The sequence below is a fragment of the Ovis canadensis genome, chromosome 10 (assembly GCF_042477335.2).
Source record: "Ovis canadensis isolate MfBH-ARS-UI-01 breed Bighorn chromosome 10, ARS-UI_OviCan_v2, whole genome shotgun sequence".
In the NCBI taxonomy this organism is placed as follows: domain Eukaryota; kingdom Metazoa; phylum Chordata; class Mammalia; order Artiodactyla; family Bovidae; genus Ovis; species Ovis canadensis.
In genome coordinates, this window is record NC_091254.1 from 49,958,509 (window position 1) to 49,980,965 (window position 22,457).

General features: G+C 42.2%; 1 protein-coding gene across 3 annotated transcripts in view; it reads left to right on the forward strand.

The window, feature by feature from the left end:
• Window positions 1-22,457, forward strand: part of XPO4 (exportin 4) — an 88,190-nt gene that overhangs the window by 12,277 nt on the left and 53,456 nt on the right. The window contains exons 2-5 of one of the 3 annotated variants that reach the window (XM_069601689.1): window positions 4,391-4,496; window positions 9,417-9,570; window positions 9,660-9,820; window positions 13,904-14,042. In XM_069601689.1, the coding sequence (XP_069457790.1) occupies window positions 9,726-9,820; window positions 13,904-14,042 (234 nt within the window). In that variant the 5' untranslated portion in view covers window positions 4,391-4,496; window positions 9,417-9,570; window positions 9,660-9,725. The remainder of the gene's footprint in view (window positions 1-4,390; window positions 4,497-9,416; window positions 9,571-9,659; window positions 9,821-13,903; window positions 14,043-22,457) is intronic. The other 2 variants (XM_069601690.1, XM_069601688.1) reach the window with 2 other exon arrangements.

Genomic DNA, 22,457 nt, shown 5'->3' on the forward strand with positions numbered 1-22,457 from the left:
TGTCTTGTTAAAAGTTTTTTTTAAAGTTTTGGTTTTCATTTTCACCTAGAATTTATTACTATGTGTATAAATGGGTAGAGAGCTAATCTTACGTTTTTGCTTATAAATAACCAACGTTCTAGTGCCTTTTATTGTAAAGTTTAGTCTTCACTAATTTGTTGCATCTCATGAGTTTCTGGGAATTCTCTCTGTTCCATGGTTTGTTTTTTCCTGCTCTTTTACTGTGTTTTAAATTATTATTATGCCTTAAGTGTTGGAGGTGGAAAGTGTCAGACTTTATTTTGGGGGGCTCCAGAATCACTGCAGATGGTGATTACAGCCATGAAATTAAAAGACTCTTACTCCTTGGAAGGAAAGTTATGACCAACCTAGACAGCATATTAAAAAGCAGAGACATTACTTTGCCAACAAAGGTCCGTCCAGTCAAGGCTATGGTTTTTCCAGTGGTCATGTATGGATGTGAGAGTTGGGCTGTGAAGAAAGCTGAGCGCCGAAGAATTGATGCTTTTGAACTGTGGTGTTGGAGAAGACTCCTGAGAATCCCTCGGACTGCAAGGAGATCCAACCAGTCCATTCTAAAGGAGATCAGTCCTGGGCATTCTTTGGAAGGACTGATGCTAAAGCTGAAACTCTAATACTTTAGCCACCTCATGCGAAGAGTTGACTCATTGGAAATGACTCTGATGCTGGGAGGGATTGGGGGCAGGAGGAGAAGGGGACGACAGAGGATGAGATGGCTGGATGGCATCACTGACTCGATGGACCTGAGTCTACGTGAACTCCGGGAGTTGGTGATGGACAGGGAGGCCTGGTGTGCTGCAGTTCATGGGGTCGCAAATAGTCGGACACGACTGAGCAACTGAACTGAAGTGTTGACACTTAAATTATTATTTTAAGTATTTATATCTGGTTGGATAAGACTCCCTTCTTATTATTCTTTTTCTGCATGTTTTTAAATGGCTATTTTTGTGAACCTCAAGTGTGATGTACTTTTTATTTGAGGTGTAGTTGACATTTAACATTATGTTAGTTTTAGGGATTTCCTTGGCAGTCCAGTGGTTAAGATGCTGTGCTTCTAGTGCAGTGGGTGAGGGTTTGATTCCTGGTCAGGAACTAAGATCCTACATGTCACGAGGTCAAAGACAAACAAAAAACAGCCCTAAAAACCCCACCCAAGTTATATTAGTTTCAAATGTATGACATAATGATTTGTATATATTGATAAATGACCACCATAATAAGTCTGGTTGACATCCACTGCCAATATTTTTATAATTTGTGTGTGTGTGTGATGAGAACTTTTAAGATCTGTTCTGTTAGCAATATTCAGATTCAGTATAATTAATTGTGGGCTTCCCAGGTGGCTCAGCGGTAAAGAATCTCCTACTAATTCAGGAGACCTGGGCTTGATCCTTGGGTCGGGAAGATCCCTTGGAGAAGGAAATGGCAATCCACTCCAGTATTCCTGTTTGAGAAATCCCATGGAATAGGAGCCTGGCGGCTGCAGAGGCATACCGGCTTAGTGACTAAACAGCCAACGGAATGGTTGTTGCAGTCACCAGGCAGTGCTTTACACGCCCAGGACTTAGTTGTTTTGTAACTGGAAGTTTGTACCTTTTAACCACTTTCATTCATTTTGACCACTCCCCCCTTCTGCTTCTGACAGCCACCAATTTCTGTTTTCTGTATCTTATGCTTAGGGTTTTGCATTTTGTTGTTGTTATATTCCACATGTAAGCGAGACCATTAAGGATTTGCTTTTCTCTGACTTTTTTCATTTAGCATAAGGCCCTAAAGCTCCCCTTTTCCAAATTATTTTGACTGTTTCTTGTCTTTTCTTAGATGTGTTTGGGTCACCTTGTCATATTCAGAGATAATACAATTCCAGTTTAAGTCTCAAAAAGGTTTAATTACTGTAGGTTGATTTTGGGAGATCCATAAGCACGTTTTTAACCTCAGTTCTCTTAGCAATTATAAGGTGCATTCCTTAGCATCATCAGATGGGGGGACCAAAGAGGGGTCCTTGCCCAAGGCTTCCGAACTGCTGTGCTGCACAGATAAATAATTAGAAACCAGGTCTTTCTGATGGCTGTAAGGGATTTTTAAGAGAGTGGACCTGTTGTAAGCAGAAAGACTATATCCCTGTCTACCTGTCTAGTGAAAACTATGCTGCGTGCTCCATACTCAGTAAGTGTCATGGGTGAAAGGAGGGCTCTGGTGTCACAGAAACAGTAGAGAAAGGACAGAGGGCAACGAATACCTGCAGTATGAGTCGGGTGATGGAGGCTTCCCACGTGTGGGTACTGGGGGCTCACATGTGTTGGTGGTGTGAGGTTGGGTAGAGACGTCTCTTGTGCTCCATCTAGGGGAAGGTCAAGAGAGGCTGGCAAAGAGGGACGGGATTGAAGCAGCTGTGAAGAGGAGGGCGTTCTAGGTCAGAGCTGCCTTCGGGTCTTGGGGAGTGTGTTTGGCTTTGACTCCCAGCCTGTTGAATCTTCGGGCACTGAGGATTTTATTTTATTTTTTTTTAAGACAAAGAAGTTTCTCAGGACTTTGTAATAACTTGCTATTTGGAAACTGTTACAAACTCATTTTCAAGGAGAAAGAATTTGAAAGTTTAGTTTTGAGAAATTAAAGTGAATACCATCTTGTACCTTAACATATTGACTTGATGATTTTATTGTTTGTATGATAATGTTCAACCAGGTGATTAATACAAGCTTTTAGTTTATACTTCATCATTTGAACTTAAAAATGGAATTCATTTTTTATGTTATATTAAAATTGTATTCAGACTTGTATCTTATTGAGTGAATGATGTTAGGCTGTCCCGGGATCATTAACTTTGGGAGCTGTTTTGTTTGTAGAACTTGTATTCATAAACAGTATAGCAGGTGGTGGTAGAGTTTAGCGTCCTGTGTATTCAGGTCATAGTCAGCAGATGAAGAGTCTTGTGAGAGCACAGACTCAACTCCTTCAATTAGGGAAAATGGTGGAATGAAGAATTTGCAAATGAAAAAATATTTATATTTAGCATAGTTAGCTTTTCACAGTATTTTATTAATAAAGCCTTTAGAAATATTCAGTGGGACTTCCCTGATGGTTCAGTGGCTAAGACTCTGTGTTTCCAATTTAGGGGATGCGGGTTTGATCCCTGGTTGAAACTAAGACCCTGCGTGCTGCAACTAAGAGTTCCCCTGCTGTAACTAAACATCCTGAGTGCTGCAACTAAGACCTGGTGCAGCCAAAATTAGGGGAAAAAAACAAAACAAACGGAATGTAACACAGTTCTTTTAGAAAGACTGATACATAGATGGTTTGCAGTGTCGGTTTCGGGTGCGCGCATAGTCCGTGTTTTTGTAGGTTATACTCCATTGGGGATCATCACAAGACAAGGGCCACAATCCCCTGTGCTGCACAGCGTAATCCGTCTCTGTTTACTGTAGTTTTTAGTGGAAATGTTTTCATTTTTACCTGGAGAGCTGTAGAGGGTGCTATATCATTAGGAATAGTAGTCTGAACTGGCTTTAGCTAATTAGAATTCCTTTAGGCAAGAAAATCAAAGTTAGTTGACTTTTCTTGGATTTTTTAAAACTATTTTAACTGAAAATAGAGTGACTGATATTGCATAGTTGGTAGACTTTATATTGAGTATTGATTTAATGTATCTGGCAAAATGTTTTTCATCTTCCCAGGCCTTTGAATACACTTGAAGTGATTTCCCCGATTTATATTGGTTATAGCAACAGAGGTGTATTTTCTTGCCACCTCCCCCAATTGAGGAATCTGATATTTTAATCTGTATCCTGTACAAGCCAGTCTCTCCTTCTAAGCTTCAGATGGGTCTCCGTGAAGTCAAAGATAACCGAACCGTGGAATGGGAATGTATGTTTTAGGTCAGGCTGGTTCAGAAGATACTGTCTTTGAAAGAAATATTGTTAGAACAAAATGGAACTTGAAGACCTGAGCAGACTATCTTGAAAGATCATTTTTAGAAATCAGGTATTAGTAACTTTGGATTCAGTTTCACCTGTGCCCAAGAATTTAGAAGTTATTTGAACTTCATCAGTTTAAACGGAATGGTATATTTGGAAATAAAAGACAGTATTAGCTATGTTTTTTAAAAGTTTACCAAAAAGTGTAAAATAAGTATCTACCTTTTGAAAATGTTAGGCAACTTGATTGAAACCTTGCCAGGAGTTTCTTCTGTTTTCTTGAAGATGTTTTTTTGGTGTTTATTATAATGTTTAATACTGTAGTTCCTAAGCAAGAATTTGTCCTCCTGTTGTCCCCGAAAGTAAAAATATTTTCTGTTGTGGGTAAAAGGATTGCTGTTGTTGAAGCCTCCTTATTAAACAAATGTGCTCTGTGTTTGTGTTTAACTCTCAAGGCACCACCTTCCATGGTTAACACTGAGCAGCGCCAGCATGCTGAGCATATATTCTTATCATTTAGGAAGTCAAAATCACCATTTGCAGTTTGCAAGCATATTTTGGGTAAGTGTGTTTACTTTAAAAATACCTAATTTTTCTATCTTGAACTTTAGATGTTTGAATTCATTTAAAAATGAGCAGGTTTGTACGGTTAAATTTTCCATTAGTCATTCCACTGGAGTGACTTTAAAGATATTCCATAAGGCCAGAGAGAAAACTTTGGTTTTGCTTTGGATTTTTCTTCACTAAGTATCGCACTCAATAAGTTGTTTTATTATTGGCCATAATGTCATAATGGTGGGAGGAAAAGCTAATGTTTTTTCTATTGTTTTCAAGTATGATATCACTTATAGGAAATGCACCGTAATTCATCCCAGTGTTTTAAAGTTAAGATTATTTTTGGATATTTCTACAGTTTCTTTTAGTTTTTTTTTTTTTCTTCTCAGTTTTAAAAAAATCATATATAATAGTTTGTACTCAGCTCACTTAGTGAATATTAGTTCTGTGTGGGTTCTTCACTGTATGTCATAAAATGAAACATTGAGTTTTTACTCTTGTAAAAAATGTTTTGTTTGTACCTTATATCTGACATACATAGAGAGTGATCTCTTTCCTTTAAAAGTAATAACAGCAGTTATAACTTGTTCAAAGATGGCATTCTCTTTGCCTCTTAGATATTTTTCAATTATTATAAGAGAGATTTCATTGTTATTTTATGACCAGATTTTTGTTGGCTGTTTTTCTTATTTGGAATCATTTTTTGTATTCCCTATTGGGGACTCTGAAAGGAAGCCTGTTTGAGGTGTCCATGACTACAGAATTGGTTAGTTGAGTGTCAGGAGCTGAAAAATCTACCTTGTGTTCTTGTGCTTTCGGAAGGCTAATCCGCTAGCCCCCAGCGCTCTGGGAAATAGCCCACAGTCGGTCTCTGTGTGCGCAGTGCTTTCCTGGTCAGGGCCTTCAGTGGAAGGGCTGGGCGCCGGGGTACCTGCAGCCCGGAAGCAGCACGAGAAGTCACATTGCCCCTCGGAGCCTTTTCCATCTGTGAAATGGGCATAATGATGCCGTTTCCTTAAATGGACTTGACCGTGAAGTTGTAGTGAGGCACAGATATAGCAACACGGGAAAGCACTTGGTGAGAGGTCAGGTGAAGGTCGTTGCCCCATGATCACATGTCAGACAGCCTTTGAAAAGTGCTCTGTGCTCTGTTCGGAGCTGGCAGCGGTGGTAAAGGCGGCCCTGTCCCCTCCAGGAGTTAGAGCTTAAGTTAGAGAAGCAGTCTAATACTCACCTTTAATTCTAAATGAGGCAGGTTTTTTTTTGTTTGAGTAGTCAATTTTTATACTTGGTTGAATTTGTTTCTGACACTAAGAAAACTTGTTACCACGTGGAGAATATTTAACTCAGTATTAAATTAAAAGAAGCAAAACTAAAGATCATTAAGAGTTGAAGGGAGCCTGCTGCTTCATCCTTACGGCCTTGAAGCTGTCAGTGTCAGTGCAGGGAGAAAAGCTCAGGTGACCCAAGCCTGGCTTTGGAGGTTTCGGCCTAACTGCGTCAGCAGGTCCCCGCGGTGTCTCATCCGACTTTGGGCCACGACTCGGTTATCAGTCTGTACTGCTGGGAAATACCTGTCTCAGTGATAAGTATGTTATTAGAGTGTATTTGTTTACCACTCTTTCCTTTTTAGAGCATGTATATTTTATGAAGAACTATTGCTTTGTTATGACTTGAGCTTGTTTTAGAATACTTCTGTTTTCCTGATAAAAATTTCAAAAGAATAGTATTGCTAGTTCTGGCCACGCTACTGAAAGCATTTTGGGTTTTGAGACATAACTATTTAAAAGTTGGGTGCATGTGTTACAAGCATAATCATTAATGTACTGCAAAGCCCGGTGTTACATTAATGTTGACTTCTGAACTTCACGGAAAGCTTAACTCCTTACCCAGTTGCCACCAGCCCAGAAACGTTAGTTCCTCTGAGAAGACTTCTCACGCACGTGGCAGTCGATCGCAATCCAGGGTTTTCATGTTCTTGTTTCGGGATATAGGTCACTTGTGTGGAGTGTCTGGGTGATAGGTTCTGATGAAGGGGAGGCTTTCTCTTGGATGCTTCCTTTTTCTGGCCTTTTAAAATTCTTCTTTCTCTCTTCTTACTTAAGTTTTGTTATTTCTTATTTTTCCTCATTTCTTTCTCGTCTTAACCTTTTGTTTTCATTGTAGCTTTAATTTCTTTGCTCTTTTCTGTGTGTGTGCACTTGTGTGCATGTTGCATGCTTCTGCGTTTTGTTAGAAGGGCACTTTCTGACGTTTTCGCCTCAGAAGTCTTTGGCACTTAGGAATTTACTAGTTTTGTAGGGTCAGATGTTCCTTCAGGAAACCTGTGTGTTCTGCTCTTGTTGAAGAAATCCCCCCCTGAGTGGTTCCAGCACTTTTGGAGCTCTCTGGGAGAAGATTTCTCTCGTTTTTCCTCTTAGAGACAGCCGAGAGAGAGCAAATCCGAGCCTTACTGCTGCTGGTGTGCGTGTGTCACCATGCAGCTTGCGTGTCCTCCGCTTTGGATGGCAGTCCCAGTGCGGAGGGCAGTGCAGGCGCTGGATGCTGGCAGGCAGTGCTGGTGCTTCCGGCCCTCAGCGTCGCTCTGTCTTTAGTCTTCCTGTCTGTGTCTGGTTTCAGGTGGCCTGAAAGATGCACCTGAATTTATTTTTGTAATTGTTGTTAGAGTTACTGTGGTAGGAAGTAAAAGCGTCCTGCTAAGGTGGCTTAAATTAACTTGTCATTTTTCAGACAGTGTCCTAGTCAGTGGGAAATCACCCTTGAGAGTGCTAGTGATTCCTGCTGAGCCGGGAGCTCTGCACAGGGACCTTGCAGTTTTGAGCATCTCAGCGGAGAGCAAGACGGAGGCCCCTGTGTGTGCGAAGGCCTCACCTGCTGCCAGCAGGCTTACAGAGTTCTGGCTGCCGTCTTCTGCATGTTTCTGTTATGTTTAAGTGCAGTTTAGGAAGGCCAACGGCAGTGTTTATGAAAAAGAACTTTTTATTAAGTTAGGAAAACTACTTTTAAATCTGGAATCTGACTTTCTTTCTTTCTTTTTTTTTTTTTTTCAGATTCCTCCTTTCTTAGAGACATTTTCTTACAGGAATAGTAGTACAGAGATCTTCATTTGATACCAAACAGCTACCTAAGGAAAAGAGTTCTCTTGAAAACTAATGTATGTCATTTACTTTCTGTAATTGTCCCCTTAACAATTGCAAACAAGGGGGCAGGGAAGAAAAAGGCTAGACTGTAAGCAGGTTAGACAGGAGCATGTTCAGTGGTCATGAGAAGCGGGAGTGCCTGCCTGGCCTCCTCCTGGTGCCTGCTTTCAGGGCGGGCCCACATCACCCAGCAGACAGGGCCAGCCACGCGGGCCTCAGTCTCCTCTGTCTCTCCATGCGACAGCTTCTTCAGCTGTGATGTTCGAGGATCAGATTAGGGGATCTGCAGGGTTCTGTTTCTAAAATTCTGTGAGTCCCTACAATATTGCTTCCCTGTTCAAATCCATGGTTAAAAATTGTAGGTCCTTAAAAACTTTACATTTCAGTGAAAAGTGCAGATAGGCAAATAACCATCGTTTTAAGAAGAGGTTTATAGTAGATGATTTGAATTACTTTTATGAGGCAGTACCGTATTTCTCCTTTGTGAGCTAAATAGATAGCACTGGTTTCTGTTTCAAGTCCTCTTTGACTAAAACATTTTTTTCCTGCTAAAACTTTAGATGCATCTTTTTAAGATAGGTTTACATTTTTGGACACTATTGCTTTATTCATTATATTTTAAGTTTTCTAAAATTTTGTGAGTTCTGATTACCATTTCAATTAGAATTCATGTTAAAATGGCATGGACTAATCAAAAAAAAAAAGGTCCAGATTGATTCCTCTTACTAGTTTTGATATTTTCAACCCCCCACCCCCACTATAGCCTAGTATGATAGGAATTGACGTAGACATACCTTTCTTTGAACACTTCTATAGAAAATTGTGTCAAGATCACTTGTAATATTTGTAAATGGTCTGCACTTGAAAAGCAGAGAAAATGATGTGCCTGCCCCTGTCTTCATGCTCTTATGAGAAGTCATTGTAGGTGCTGTTCTGTGCCTACAAGTGTCCCTTGGGCCTCAGGCGCTCCTGTGCAGTGATCTTGGCAGAAACCCGGAGTCGGATCAGACTCTGTATGGGTTGCACATGATGGTTATTTTGAAGAGCTTCAGAAAATTTCTACTTTTTCTTGACTTCATTTTGGCTGTTTCTCCCTTTTGATGCTCCTGCTTTGGAAACCGATAATAGTGGTGTTGATGAGTAAAAGAAAAAAATAGAAAATTAATGTAAAGCGTTTCTTCAGTATGTTAATTTTCTATTTTCTTTTTTTTTAAACTCTCCTGATTCAGTTTTAGTTCACTGGGTAAAAAAAGAACAGGTAACCATCTCCTTCCTTGTCTAAAAGTTCTGTTTAAAATAAATAAGCGCAGAATGCGCAGGGGAAGATGAGCTGCTGTTTAAAGATGGTGTCTGGTTTCCCCTCAGAAGCGGGTTCAGTGCAGATGCTATAACTTGCTCATTAAAGCTGGATCTTTCTGAGTGTAGCTTTGGGATTTTACTCAGTTTGATCACTACTGCAATCAGAAAATTCACAAGAACTTCTCACCTTGTGTAAATGTGACTTTTTTATTTTTTAAACATTTTGAGGAAAAGAACCTGAACGTGATTGTGCTCATTTCTGAACTTGGTATTGGAGATGGGCCATCCTGCTCAAAGCTTAATTACATAACAAGCTTGAAATATCTTGACAGCATGGCTCATCTCAGATAGTAATGTTCAGAGGCTCTTTTGTCAGATTCTCTGCAGATACAAAGTTCTGTTTTGCACAGGGTGAGAATCTCTTAGAACGTTTTCTGATTGCTTTCTATTTTTATTTTATTTTTGTTAAAGCTGTGTTATTTTTTAGTTCTTCATGCTTTGGAAGTAACAGTTGAAGAGAGGTGAGGAAAGTTTGTGACAGTTGTGATCGGTGACTAGCTGCCACCTGCCTGAGGTGTCTTCTGAGAGGAACTAACCTCTTTGTGGTGCTAGAGCAAGGTCACTGGATAAAAAAGGAACAGGTAACCATCTCATTCCTTGTCTGAAAGTTCTCTTTAAAATTAATAAACTCAGAATGCGCAGGGGAAGGTGGGATGCTATTTAAAGATAGTGTCTGGTTTCTTCCCCAGAAACGAGTAAAGTGGACTATGTCCTCTTCCAAGCTGCCACAGCCATCATGGAGGCCGTGGTCCGAGAGTGGATTCTCCTGGAGAAGGGCAGTATCGAGTCCCTGCGCACCTTCCTCCTGACCTACGTCCTGCAGAGGCCTCAGTGAGTACCTGCTCTCAGCCCATCCTCGGGCTGGGTTTTCCTTTGCTTTTCAGTCACTGATGTTTATGGTTAAGCTCTGTGTGGGCTCATACCTTAAAAATTCACGTACATATGATTGTAGGTTGTTTTGAAACTTAATGAAGGAAGATTTTTTTACTATAAGCTTGTGACACTGGGTTTCATTTGTTTGAATAGATTGTGCTTGGATGTTAGGGCTTTTTGTTGTTCAGTTCCAGAATTTTGTTTATAAATCAAAGTTGATCTTTGACTCGGTTGAAAATCCTTTATACTTACTTGTGCTTCTTTTGGTTCTTCGTGTATATTATAAGACATAGGTGAGTAGCCATGAGGGTTGGGGGAAGTCAGGCACCATTAACATGTACATTAACATGTACATAGAGACAGCTGTGTTGGGAAGGTCGTAGAGCAGAAAGCACTGCATTCTTGTTAAGTTTCCTGTGGAGAGGGGTCAGGTCTGAGGGATGGGGTGAGAGTAAGTTTTCTTTTTATAGTATACACATTGTATTGCTTAAAAATTTTACAAGATTGTGTGAATTCATTGCCTGTATGATTTAGAAACAAATGAGGAAAACTACTGGCCATACAGGTTTTGGGAGAAACTCATTTACTGTATTTTTTTTTTTTTTTTTTAAGTCCCCTCAATCCCAAGTCTCCTAAGGAGAGGCATCGTTCATTGTGTGCAGTTTGTGCAGGTGAACACTTTTTGCACAGATATTTATTTTCACACTCAATGTAGAAATGTTACATAATGAGAACTGCTGGTGATTAAGGATGCTGGTCGTGGTGACAGAGATGCACACAGCCTAAAAGATATGTCAGAGTGTTCCATGTGGCTTTGTTCCTGCCCGGTTCACTAGCAGTCTCTGAGTTCACAGTGCTTGGCACTCAGTAAAGTGCTAGTAAGTGCTTCATGTAGAAGAACGCACAAGAGAAAAATCGCAGTGTGACTCAGCCTGTTAGCATCACAGATTGGAAGGATAACATGTTCCAGGGATGAGCAAAGGTGTTTGTCTCTGATTGAGGGTGTGGCTTGTTTCAGTTTTAACAGCATAAGGAAAATTTGCTCTTGTTTCAGACCATTCTCTTCTCCTTCATGCTGTTTTTCTTCCTTTATTTAAATTCGTTGTTTAATGAACACTTTTGGATGTTTCTGTCAACTTGCCCTGAAGCCTCCCCTTGTATCACAGTCCACCCCACCCCCACCACCACCATATACACACACAGATGGCCCCCCCGCCCCAACCTGGAGCTGTTCATTTATCACACATCTCCGCTTCCCCACCCGTACGTGCCCACTCACCCAGCCTTTCAGCTTGGCAGATTTCAGTTGTGTGTGCATGTCATCTCTTGTGTTATCCAAAATCATCTCACCATAATAATTCCAGTGAGTTCAGGAGCTATTTTAGAGTTGATTGTCGGTTTCCACATGGAAATAGTTCACTTATATATTGTCTCCCACACTTACTTTTTGGGAAAAAAAGTGTTCAGACAAGTGGAAAGAGGAGTGCTGTGACCATGCCACGTGCCTTCTCCCTAGCAGAGGCTCAGACAGCGATTCCGTGACTCCCACCCCTAAACCCCACAGAGCAGTTCTCCTTAGATCATCTCAGTGCTCTTGATGTAACTCTGTATTTACATTATTATAATTCTGACCTTCCCAGTTGTCTCAATAGTGCTGCTTATATCCCTTTTATCTTTGTTAGGTTACTTTTGGATTCAGGATTTAACCACAGATTATATGTTGTATTTAGTTGTTGTGTCTCGTTTAATCTAAAACAGTTCTGCCTTTTTTGGACTTTCATGCCACAGATGTTTTAATCTTGTAGAATGTCCTGTGAGTGGATCAGAGTCAAGTTAAAGCTTTTGATGTGCCACATGGGTCGAGAGCTACAGGTTAGGGACTGTAGACTAATACATACTTACCGTTGTGTATCTCCCACTGCAGGCACCAGCGTTTTCCTTTCTCTTCTATTGTTGCCTCCAATCTATGAGTGAAATGCAGGGTACACTTTTTAGAGGCATATAGCATAGTGATTGAGAACAGGACTACGAGTCCCCCTTGTGCCTCTTACTAACTCCGTGGCTTTGGGCAAATTAACGTCTTTGTGTGTTAGTTGTCTGATTATTAAATAGTGAATAGTTGTACTTTACTCAAAAGATTGTGAGGATTAGATGTATTATTTTTGTGAAGTTAGTTTATATAAAGACAGATCATACGCACTTAATAAATGTTAGGTATTATTGTTCTCTAGTGATTTGGGCTTCCCTGGTGGCTCAGATGGTGAAGAACCTGCCTGTAGTGCAGGAGACACGGGTTCGATCCCTGGGTTGAGAAGATCCCCTGGAGAAGGGAAAGGCTACCCACTCCAGTATTTTTGCCTGGAATTTTTCCATGGACAGATGAGCCTGGTGGCATACAGTCCGTAGGGTCATAGAGTCCCAGCAGTAATCTTTAAAACTAGCTCTGTGTACCTTTCTAGTGGCAGTGATTGTTTCAAACTGTTGTGTCCCCCAGAAGTACAGACATTCCCCTTGGTCACCTCACATTCTTGCACACAGTAGGGCCTTTGCTTTTATTTGCTTAATGAATCCTTCAGGTCTGTTTTGAAGGAATGTTTTTCTCTTCATTCTTGATAGAGCAAGATATCTTTGTTCATTTGGATGAATGTCTGGTAAATGCCTATTGTGTGACAGGCAGTGTGCTTTTTCCATGGGACCACAGCACCATGCTGGAGAAGGCAATGGCAACCCACTCCAGTGCTCTTACCTGGAAAATCCCATGGATGGAGGAGCCTGCTAGGCTGCAGTCCCTGGGGTCGCAAAGTCGGACATGACTGAGCAACTTCACTTTCACTTTTCCCTTTCATGCATTGGAGAAGGAAATGGCAACCCACTCCATTGTTCTTGCCTGGAGAATTCCAGGGACGGGGGAGCCTGGTGGGCTGCCGTCTATGGGGTCACACAGAATCGGACACGACTGAAGCGACTTAGCAGCAGTAGCAGTAGCACAGCACCATGCTCGGCATGGCAACCAACCAGGGAGACACAGCTAACCTCTGCAGAAACAGACACTTCGTGTTGTGTGTGGTGTGGGGAGCCCTCCTCTGGATGACCAGCCAGGTGCAGAGAGAGGTGTTTAGGGGGCCGGCCCTGAGGGAGGTTCAGTGTAGCTGCAGTTGTGAGAGTGAGTGGAGGGGCTGAGCTGGAGGGAGGCCCAGGAACCGCCTTAAAAGTGGGGGCTCTACCTTTTATGTCCACATGGGGACACCTTTCAGAGTAGAGCAAGTGCTGTTTGTTCTTGTGCTGGATGGCAAGGGGTCGGGGAGGCTGGGGCGGGTCTTCCTGCCACGAGCCCCATTGGGGAGTTTGGGTTTTGTCCCAGGGGCACGTAGTTATTGAATCTGTGTGAAGTTCTAGAGGCTGGGTTATGAAATTCAGAGTTAGGTTTTCCAAGCCTTCCTTTTAAGAAATGGTTGTGAAAAGGCAGTTAAGTCTGTATGCCCCTGTGGCCCAACAGGCTTTGTAGGAGGCTTCATCTGAGACAGGTGTTTCTGCCACCACACTGAAGAACAGAGCTTAGATACAAAGACTTTTTTCGTGTTCCTATCTGTACAAACAGGTTTTGAAGAGTGTGTATGTTTTCGTAGTGTTGTGTCTTGGCTAGCTAGCAGGTTAGCTTTCCATGTTAGCGGTGATGGAGATGGAGACGAGGCCACAGCATGTCTGTCTGGCAAGGTTGCCCGGAGTTGCCATGGCGCTTAGTGTGCATGGGCTGCGAAGCTGAGAGTGGGCAGTCCTTGTTGTGACAGCCCTGTTACTCTTACCCCCATTTCATGAGGAGACTGAGGCTCTGAGTGTGAAGGGGCTTGCCCAGGGTCACACCATCGCTGTTGAAGTGTGGATTCGAGTCCCGGACTCTGCAGTAGACCAGTGTGTGACCAGGAGCACGCCACCTTAGCTGTGAGCCATGCTGCTAGCAGCTGCAGTCACAGTGAGGTATCTGGGAGTATTCTTATATTGGATTTGTGTAAAAGCTTTCACAATGATTTTTGTGTTTTACAGCCTCCAAAAGTATGTTCGGGAACAGATTCTATTAGCAGTAGCAGTAATTGTAAAACGAGGATCATTAGATAAATCAATTGACTGCAAAAGCATTTTTCATGAAGTCAGCCAGTTGATAAGTAGTGGCAACCCCACTGTGGTAAGTGTGCTTAAATATTTGTAAATTTTAAAGTTTTATTTTATATTACACTAATGCTGTTACAGCAACAATAATGGGTATCTACATTAAAAAAAGGCACAGTCTGATAAATCAAGTAATTTCTGTTTGTTCATGTTTTCTTCTAGTCCTTCTTTTATATGTGTACATATTGTGGGTAGAGTGTACTTTGCTTTTTCATTTGATTTTGTTTTTCTGTGTTACCAGGATTCATAATCATAAGTTCATAAACCTTGTATAGTTTTCATAATCCTATTTAATGGTGTCCAATATTACAAGCTAATATACCATAATATTCTTAACCATTACCCTTCTGTTGAACATTTCCCCCCATTTTTAATAAACCTTTCACAAGGATTTGGAAATGTGTGGAGTAAATATGAAAATGATATCTGACATGAAAGTTCTTAAGTGTTGCAATACTAATAGGTGAAGGCATGCTGTGACTACCAGGTGTGACTGTACACCTGAGTTTTCTGGGAAGCCTGGCTGGTTTTTACCTTTCCATTTCCTGTTGCCTATGAGAACCAGTCAGTTTAGAGAGTGGTGGGCTGTGGTTCTTGGCTGGAGTTGCTGACTTTATCCGCTGGGGGAGATTTAGTTTGTGTCCAGTTAGGGTTGGCAGTACCTGGCTCAGCTGGTTCTCAGGTGTTAAGCCTTTCAGTATTTTGGGTCATCTTTTCTCTTTCCCAGTTCCTTTTCCTTAATCATTTGAAAAGTGTCTTTGAGGCTCTGCCCCTTACGTCTCTATGTGGATGGTGTCTAGTCGTCCCCCAGTGAGCAGGGTGGTGTTACGTGACTTGTGGTGTGAGGTCATTTTAGGAGGACCGTGGGCCCTGTCCCTTCCCTTCCACAGTGTTTGGGTGTCTTCTGCCACTTCCAAGAGACGCACACGTGTGTGCATGCTCACCTCTCACTCCTTCTGGGACTGACCCAGTGAGGTCTCCACTGAAGGAATTTCCTATATCTGCCCTAGGTATTTCTTGTTTTTCCTTTGGAGTTTTTCTTATCAGCTTTATCGAGGAGTAAAGTCCATGCATTACTTCACGCATTGAGTTGTGACAGTTCTGTGTGCCAGTGAACAACCACACAGTAAAGATACAGAGCGTTTGTGGTTGACTGTAGATGGCGTGCTATGTTGCGTTGTGGCTGGTTTCTTCCAGGAGCCGTGCTATTGGTAGAAGTCGCTATGTTGATGCAGATGTTCTGTCTTCACTCTCCAGCCTGTGGCACATACAGCTTCTGAGTATTTGAAATATGGCTTGTGTGACTGAGGAGCTGAATTTTTAAATTAAATTTTATTTGAATTCAAGATAGCCACATATTGCAAAAGACAACTGAATTGGACCCTGTAGTCTAGAGACTTTTTAGTCTAAAGATCCTATTCTATATTCCTTCCATTTAATCGTAGTATTCTAGTTTAATTGTTTAAATAAAGCTAACAACTTCAAAGATGTGCATGTTTGAATCATTATACTTTATGAGTTACTTTGACTTTATGTAGTGAAGAGCTCTGTTGAAAATAGTCTGCAGATAAGATTCCGTTAACAGTTTCCAAGGTAAAGATACCTGGGAATACGCTCTCAAAATCCTCTGTAGGTAGATGGAGTCTCCCACTTCTGGTGAAGAGCTTTGCTCTTGAGACACTGGCACCTCAGGGCCTGCATTCGTTGTGTATCTAGCGTCCCACAGTTGCATGGATTTTGTTAGCCTTTCCTGCCTCTTTTCCAGCGAGGGCCTCACTGATGGTCATGGGGAAGTCATGTGGCAGCTTGTCTGGCCGGAACTCTTAGGGAAAAGGTTGGAGCTGAGGCTGCCCCTTGGAAATACCATCCCAGCCCCGACTCTGAACAGGCTCCTCTTTGTAACTTTGATTTTACTTAGCGACTCTCTGTCTCAGGTGACTTGTGTGCAGGACAAGATTCCAGCTCACTGTGACGACCAGGAGGTGAACTTGAGGAACTTAGCAGTGGCTCTGGGATTGTTGTTGATTGTCGTTGGTGATCCTGTCAGCTGAAGTGTCAGTGTCGAGGTGGGATTTCTACTCTGTTCTCGTTCACCACGGTAGCCTCCGGATGCTGAAAGTGAAGGCCCGGAGCCCTTGCTGTCAGGAGTGCACACACGCCAGGAATTGGGAATTGTGCCCTCCTCTCTCTCCCCCTGGGTAACCAACCCTGACCCACCCCAGAAAGTAGGCCCACTGCAAATGGCGATTGGTTTCTTAGAGCCACTGAAATAACCGATGTTCTGAGAATGCTTGAAACAGATGTAGCTGTTTAGTTAGAGAATATTTTGCGCTGTTGATAGTACATTCCCTTTGAGAGGAATGTGTAAATTTAATATTCTCAGGAACTACTCCAAAACAGGAGGAGTTTTCTAAAGTTAAATTTCTCCTAACAGGACTTTTATAGTAGCAGGAAGTCAGTAGTGGGATGTAGAACTTGATTTCAAGATTGCTAGATGAATTTGGTTTGGTGATGACACTGAAAATGTTGAACTTGGAAAGCATTCCTGCATTTATATGGCAAGTTTAAGACGTGTGCCTGGAGCTATGCCTGTTCTTCAGCAGGTTTAAAGATGAGGCTGCAGACCAGGAAACGTTTTAGTCTGTCTTCCTGTCTTCTCAGCTGCTAAGGATTTGTGCCAGTGCTTCAAGAGTTTGCATAAGATTTTCCTAGTCTTGGAGACATGAATAGCAGTGGAGAAGAGGTTTAAAACTTTGATAAGAAAGCAAAATGATAAAATGGGAAAACTGATGATGGTGGCTAGAAACTTTTGGTATAAAGATGATTTTAGAGATACTTGAAGCAGTAACTGGTTTTCTCTGAATGAAAGAAAGGGTTGACCTCATGAATTCCTAGGTTAGCTGACTAACTTTACCCTTTTAAGAACGATGCTTCCTGTCATCCCTAATTGACTAGAAATTAGTCACTTTGGCTAATTGACTATTAGCTAACTCAGTTCTGGCTCTCCCCCTTGCTTTCTGAGTGTAGCTTCTGGTCCAGCATCGTGCTAGTGAAGTTGCGAGTGTGAACGCGTTTGGGGCAGGATCATATGCTACAGCATGGATTTCGACTCTGGATTCATACTTCGGTTCACGTCCTAGCTCCGCCGTTTGTCAGTGGTGGTAAACTACCTCCCTTACTTGAGAAATGGTTTAACTTCTCTGGGTGGTGATTGACCAGTGTGGGAAAGGCAGCATTAAGAGCACTTGGCAAATGCTGTGTCCCTCATGGCCTCACACCCCTTTCTTTACAGGATCTTAGGACATGCTGTCGTCTTTTTCTATCCAGTGGCATTTTAAGTGTTGAAAACCGGAAGAAAGTATTTATGCTATTATCCGTGAATGAAAGCTAATTGTGTATTTTAAGAGCATATGCCCAGCATGTTTCCTTTAAACATTTTGGGAAGTGCCCTGTGGTCTTTGTTCTCTGCATTTTGTGAGTTACACAGCTTCCTGTTCAGACCGTGCAGTTGTCTGTGTGTTGTGCTGTCTTTGTAAGCGGTACGTGTGCGGGTCTCTGTCCTGTGTGTCCCCTCCTGGTGTCCACAGGCCTCCCGCTGGGCTGCTTTGTCCTGAGGGCAGGGGGTCACCCCTTGGAGGAGTTCTTAGGAGGCCTAGCTTCCCAAGGAAAGTGGCTAAATGTTGTATTTTAATTAACATTCAAGCTAAGTTTTTAACCTATTTCATGTTTATTTCCTTTGAAAGCAGTCGGCCTGTGTAAGTCACTCTGAAAGCTGTTGAATGTGTGGTTTAAGCCTCCTTTCTTCCTCTTTGCCATGCTAGAGAGAAGAGGGTGAGAAATTCCTGGCTGCCGGTGGACGTGATAGCAGCTTAATCTCTCTTATCACAAGTCTCATTGATGTTTGCTTAGAGGAGCAGCTGGAGGTCTGCTTTATGTATGGCAACCTTTCATAAAATTTATTCTTGGTAATAAAGCTCTGGGGGCAAGAGCCAGGCTATTATAAGAGACAGTTCTCTCTGAACAAGAGTATTGTATTTTGTCAGCTGGTTAGTGTGTGAGTATCTTGTTCTGGTGACAGTAAGCTGAAGAGTGAGGCACGTGGTCCCTGAAGGGTGTTCTTTCCACTTCTGTGAAATTAGTGTCTTTTATTGGAAATGAGGATTCTACTTTAAGACTTCTAATGTGAAGGCTGCAGTTACTTCAGTTGTTAGCTGGTGAATTGACTTGTGAGTTTTAGTACTTCAGTGAAAGAAAACATTTTAGACTCTTTCATTACTTCCAAACCTCACTGAATGTCTTCTGCTTGTTTTACATATTAAGTTTTGTCTTTGAAATTCATCAGTAGCTTAAAAAAAATTAGGAACACACTCATTTTCCTCCTTCCCTTGTGTTAATGTTGTGTCAGGCACAGGTTGGGTTACTAACCTAGGTGAGCAAGCACTCTATAGCACTAGCGATGCTTTAGTTTTGGTTTTCTTTTTTAAACTGGTAACTTACCCTGTGATTTTAATTTGGTGGATTGTAGTCAGCGGTCAGGAAGTAGGACTGAAGAAGCCAACACAAGCTATTTTTATGATGATGAGGATGCTGTTGCCTTTTGACTTTATCCTGTCATACATGCTGCATTTATGTAGCATTTTCCCACATCATCCAGTCTGAACCTTAGGGCAGTCACATGACCTCTGTGGTGACCAGGTGTAGCCCTTTTGTGGCTGAGAGTTGAGGCTGGACAGATGAAGTGCTTGGGTTCCGTCACTAGACGTGCTGAGTCTCAGCCCATCAGGGCCCAGCTTTTCTGACCTTTTAATATGAAACAGTAGGGTTTAAGGTCCTTGTCCTGGCCCACAGGGAGAGTCCCACGGAGGGTTTTCATTTAGAATTGATTTGGGGTATACTTGTAATGAATATTATTATTTGGCTTCTTAGTTATTGGAAATGAAAGCTGTCGCTTGGGGCTGCTTGTTAGTGCTGGTCACACTGCCAGCAGCAGCGAGTGACAGGCACAGACGGCGCCTGGGCACAGCCGTGGGCACACGTCTGTCCAGCAGGGCTGGGCTCTGCCCCCAGTGTCGTGGGCTGGGAACTCGCCTTGCGTTTTAGTGGATTCCTGGTGCTCGCTTTGTCACCACACCATGTATAAGTAATTGCCTTAGAAATGGTTGTTTTGGAAAATTTTACATGAAGTAAGTTTCACTAAAAGCGTTTGCTTGCTGCATTTGGAAGATCAACAGATACTTAGTCTTTATGATTTTGGATAAATGAAGCATTGCCGTGTTCACCTCTTTGTACTGACTGTCCTTTATACCGGCTTCATCCCAATTGCCAACTTCAGTGTGAGCCTCACAGTATGCTGCTTGCCAGTCAGCCAGTCAGTCACCTCTGATCTGGTTTCAGTGAGTTTCCTGCTGTAGTGATCACAGATTTTGTTTCTGGCCCCCAAAGTATTGGAGTCACTGTCTCTAATACAGCGATAAGACCTAGCCCTGACTGTCTTTAGAACAGAAATAAGACCTAGCCCTGGCTGTCTCTAGTATAGCAATAACACCTAGCCCCGGCTGTCTCTAGAACAGAAATAAGACCTAGCCCTGGAAGGCATTGAGCTGTGGGGGTTGAGGGGTTATGCCCTCGGGGGACCCCTGGAGCCGGCAGAGGGGAGGACTTTGGAGCCCCCCCTTTCTCCACTTCTTCCTGAGAAGGAGCTTCCCCTTCTCTGAGGCTCTTCTGGCTGCCTCCTGAGTGCCCTGCCCTGTTCACACAGTGCTTTGTGTTTGTAGGATCTGGTTGGTAGGCTGTCTGGAGACGGGTGACTCGTCTTAGACACCAGGAAGTGTCTGCGTCCTCTGTGAACAGGAGGAGCGCCCTGCTGGTCTGTGCAGAGCACCTCGCTCTTTCTGTGTACAGTCCATGCTTCACGTTGATCATTCTCCAGGGATTTCTGTTAACTGGCACCTCTGGGCCACAGTATTATCATTAATGATGCTGATCTCAAAGCCTTGCGGGGCTTCCACATTAAGGAGCGAATAAAACTGCTCAGTTATCTTTTAATGATACAGTATCTCACTTAACTTTAGTTCTTAAAGAGCTGGTGGTTTTATGTAGATTAAAGCCAGGGTATTTGATTTCTGGTAGCACCAGTATTTAAGTCCTTGAATGGAGAATTTGCTAGGGACCCACTTGTTTTTGAAAGTTTTTCCTTTTGTATCATAATTGGAAAGTGGAAAAGGTAGAATATAAAACAGTACACTGGGATAATGGTAATGTATTATAATAAAAAATGTATAACTGCACTTAAAAATTGGAAAGCAGTAAACACATTATGGAGAAGGAAATGGCAACCCACTCCAGTGTTCTTGCCTGGAGAATCCCAGGGACGGGGGAGCCTGGTGGGCTGCCGTCTGTGGGGTCGCACAGAGTTGGACACGACTGAAGTGACTTAGCAGCAAACACATTACAGTAGTAACTTCTCAATGGTTATTTTTGTAGGAAGAAAAATTAATTTAAAACAAAATATTCTTATGGTCAACAAACTAAGTCTACAGTAAGAATGTAATTTGTTCTTACTTACGTATTGAGTTGGCCAAAAAATTCATTCCCATTTTCCTGTAACAGTTTATGAACTTTTTGGCCAATCCAGCGTTAAGAATACACTTCCCTTTGTGGGTGAATTTGTACTTTATTGGTGTGAAAGTCTGCATTGTGCTGGGATGTTGCAAAAGCAGTCCCATCCCACTGGGGACTCCCTGTGTGTCTGCTGAGGCTTGTAGGTAAAGGAGCCTTACTTTTAAGCGTGCTTCCTTCGCCTCGGCTGGAGTGGCCTCAGGAAGGTCCTGTGCTGTCTGTGTTCCTGCTTTCTCCTTCACTTGCTCATCACAGACCTGTGCTTGCACTCCCAGGAAGTGCTTATTTCATGTAAAAATCTTTATTGTGATTACATGCTCAGTCAGCATGTACTCAAACAATAAAGTGAGTTATGTTACTAAAAATTTATATATGGCTGTAGTTTATGCTGTTTTGAGGGGAATATAGTTTGGGGAAGAAGTGGAAACAGTGACAGATTTTATTTTCTTGGGCTCCAAAGTCACAGTGGATGAAGACTGCAGTTATGAAATTAAAAGACCCTTGCTCCTTGGAAGAAAAGCAATGACAGACCTAGACAGCATATTAAAAAGCAGAGACATCATTTTGCCAACAAAGGTCCATGTAGTCAAAGCTATGATTTTTCCAGTAGACATGTAATGGATGTGACAGTAGGACCATAAAGAAGGCTGAGCACCAAAGAGTTGATACTTCTGAACTGTGGTGCTAGAGAAAACTCTTGAGAATCCCTTGGACATCAAGGAGATTAAACCAGTCAGTCCTAAAGGAAATCATCCCTAAGTATTCACTGGAAGGACTGATGTTGAAGCTGAAGCTCCAGTACTTTGGCCACCTGATTTGAAGAGCCATCCTACTCAGTTGGAAAATACCCTGATGCTGGGAAAGATTGAGGGCAAAAGGAGAAGTGGACAGCAGAGGCTGAGATGGTTGGATGGCGTCACCGAATCAGTGGACATGGGTTTGAACAAACTCCAGGAAATAGTGAAGGATAGGGAAGCCTGGCACGCTGCAGTCCATGGAGTTGCAAAGAGTCGGACAAGACTTAGCTGAACAACAAAATAATCTGGCACTAAAAAACAGTTTGTGGCAAGTTGTAGATTATTTGTGCAAAACTATTATAGATAATTTGTAAGGATGATAAGTTTATATTTAACGAGTGCTTCTGGATTCTTTTCAGTTTGCATGCTTTTGAATAAGTTGTGCATCAGTCCCGTTTTCAATAGATTGATTATTTCACCTGAGATTCCAAAATTAGTTTCCGTTTTTCAGTAAGAAACATTTTCTTAGACATTTAGGTATCTGTTCATAGTCTTCTTTCTGTGTACTGAAGTCTTCTTTAGAAGGGGTAAGAGAAAAGTGAAAAGTATGGGGAAAAATTGTTTTCAGAATCATAGGATCTTGTAACCCATCATGTTAGATCCTTGTAAGTTAACTTTTCCTTTTGAATTTCATTAATTTGTATTTCATACTACTACCCACTTTCCCTATCAGAACCTAGCTGTGTTTAAAAACTACATTCATCGTTGATCCCAACGCCACTTAAATGTATCTGTGAGCTTTTGATTGCTGGCACTTCGATCATTAATCACTGTTTTAAAAGAAAGCCAGTTTTTCAGCTGCAGTTTCGTTAGCTAAACGTGAAGATGGTTGCACTTGGTGCATGTCTGTGCCCCTTTCAACTATGAGATGAAGGGAGTGTGGTCAGCTGTTGCTCTAAGAGAAGCTCTGAACGCTCGTTTCTCCCCCTGTGCCTGGGTCCCTGCAGAGGCAGTCCAACTTACGCATTCTTCTTGAAGATTGGATAACGGGGGATATTTTAATGTTATAACATATG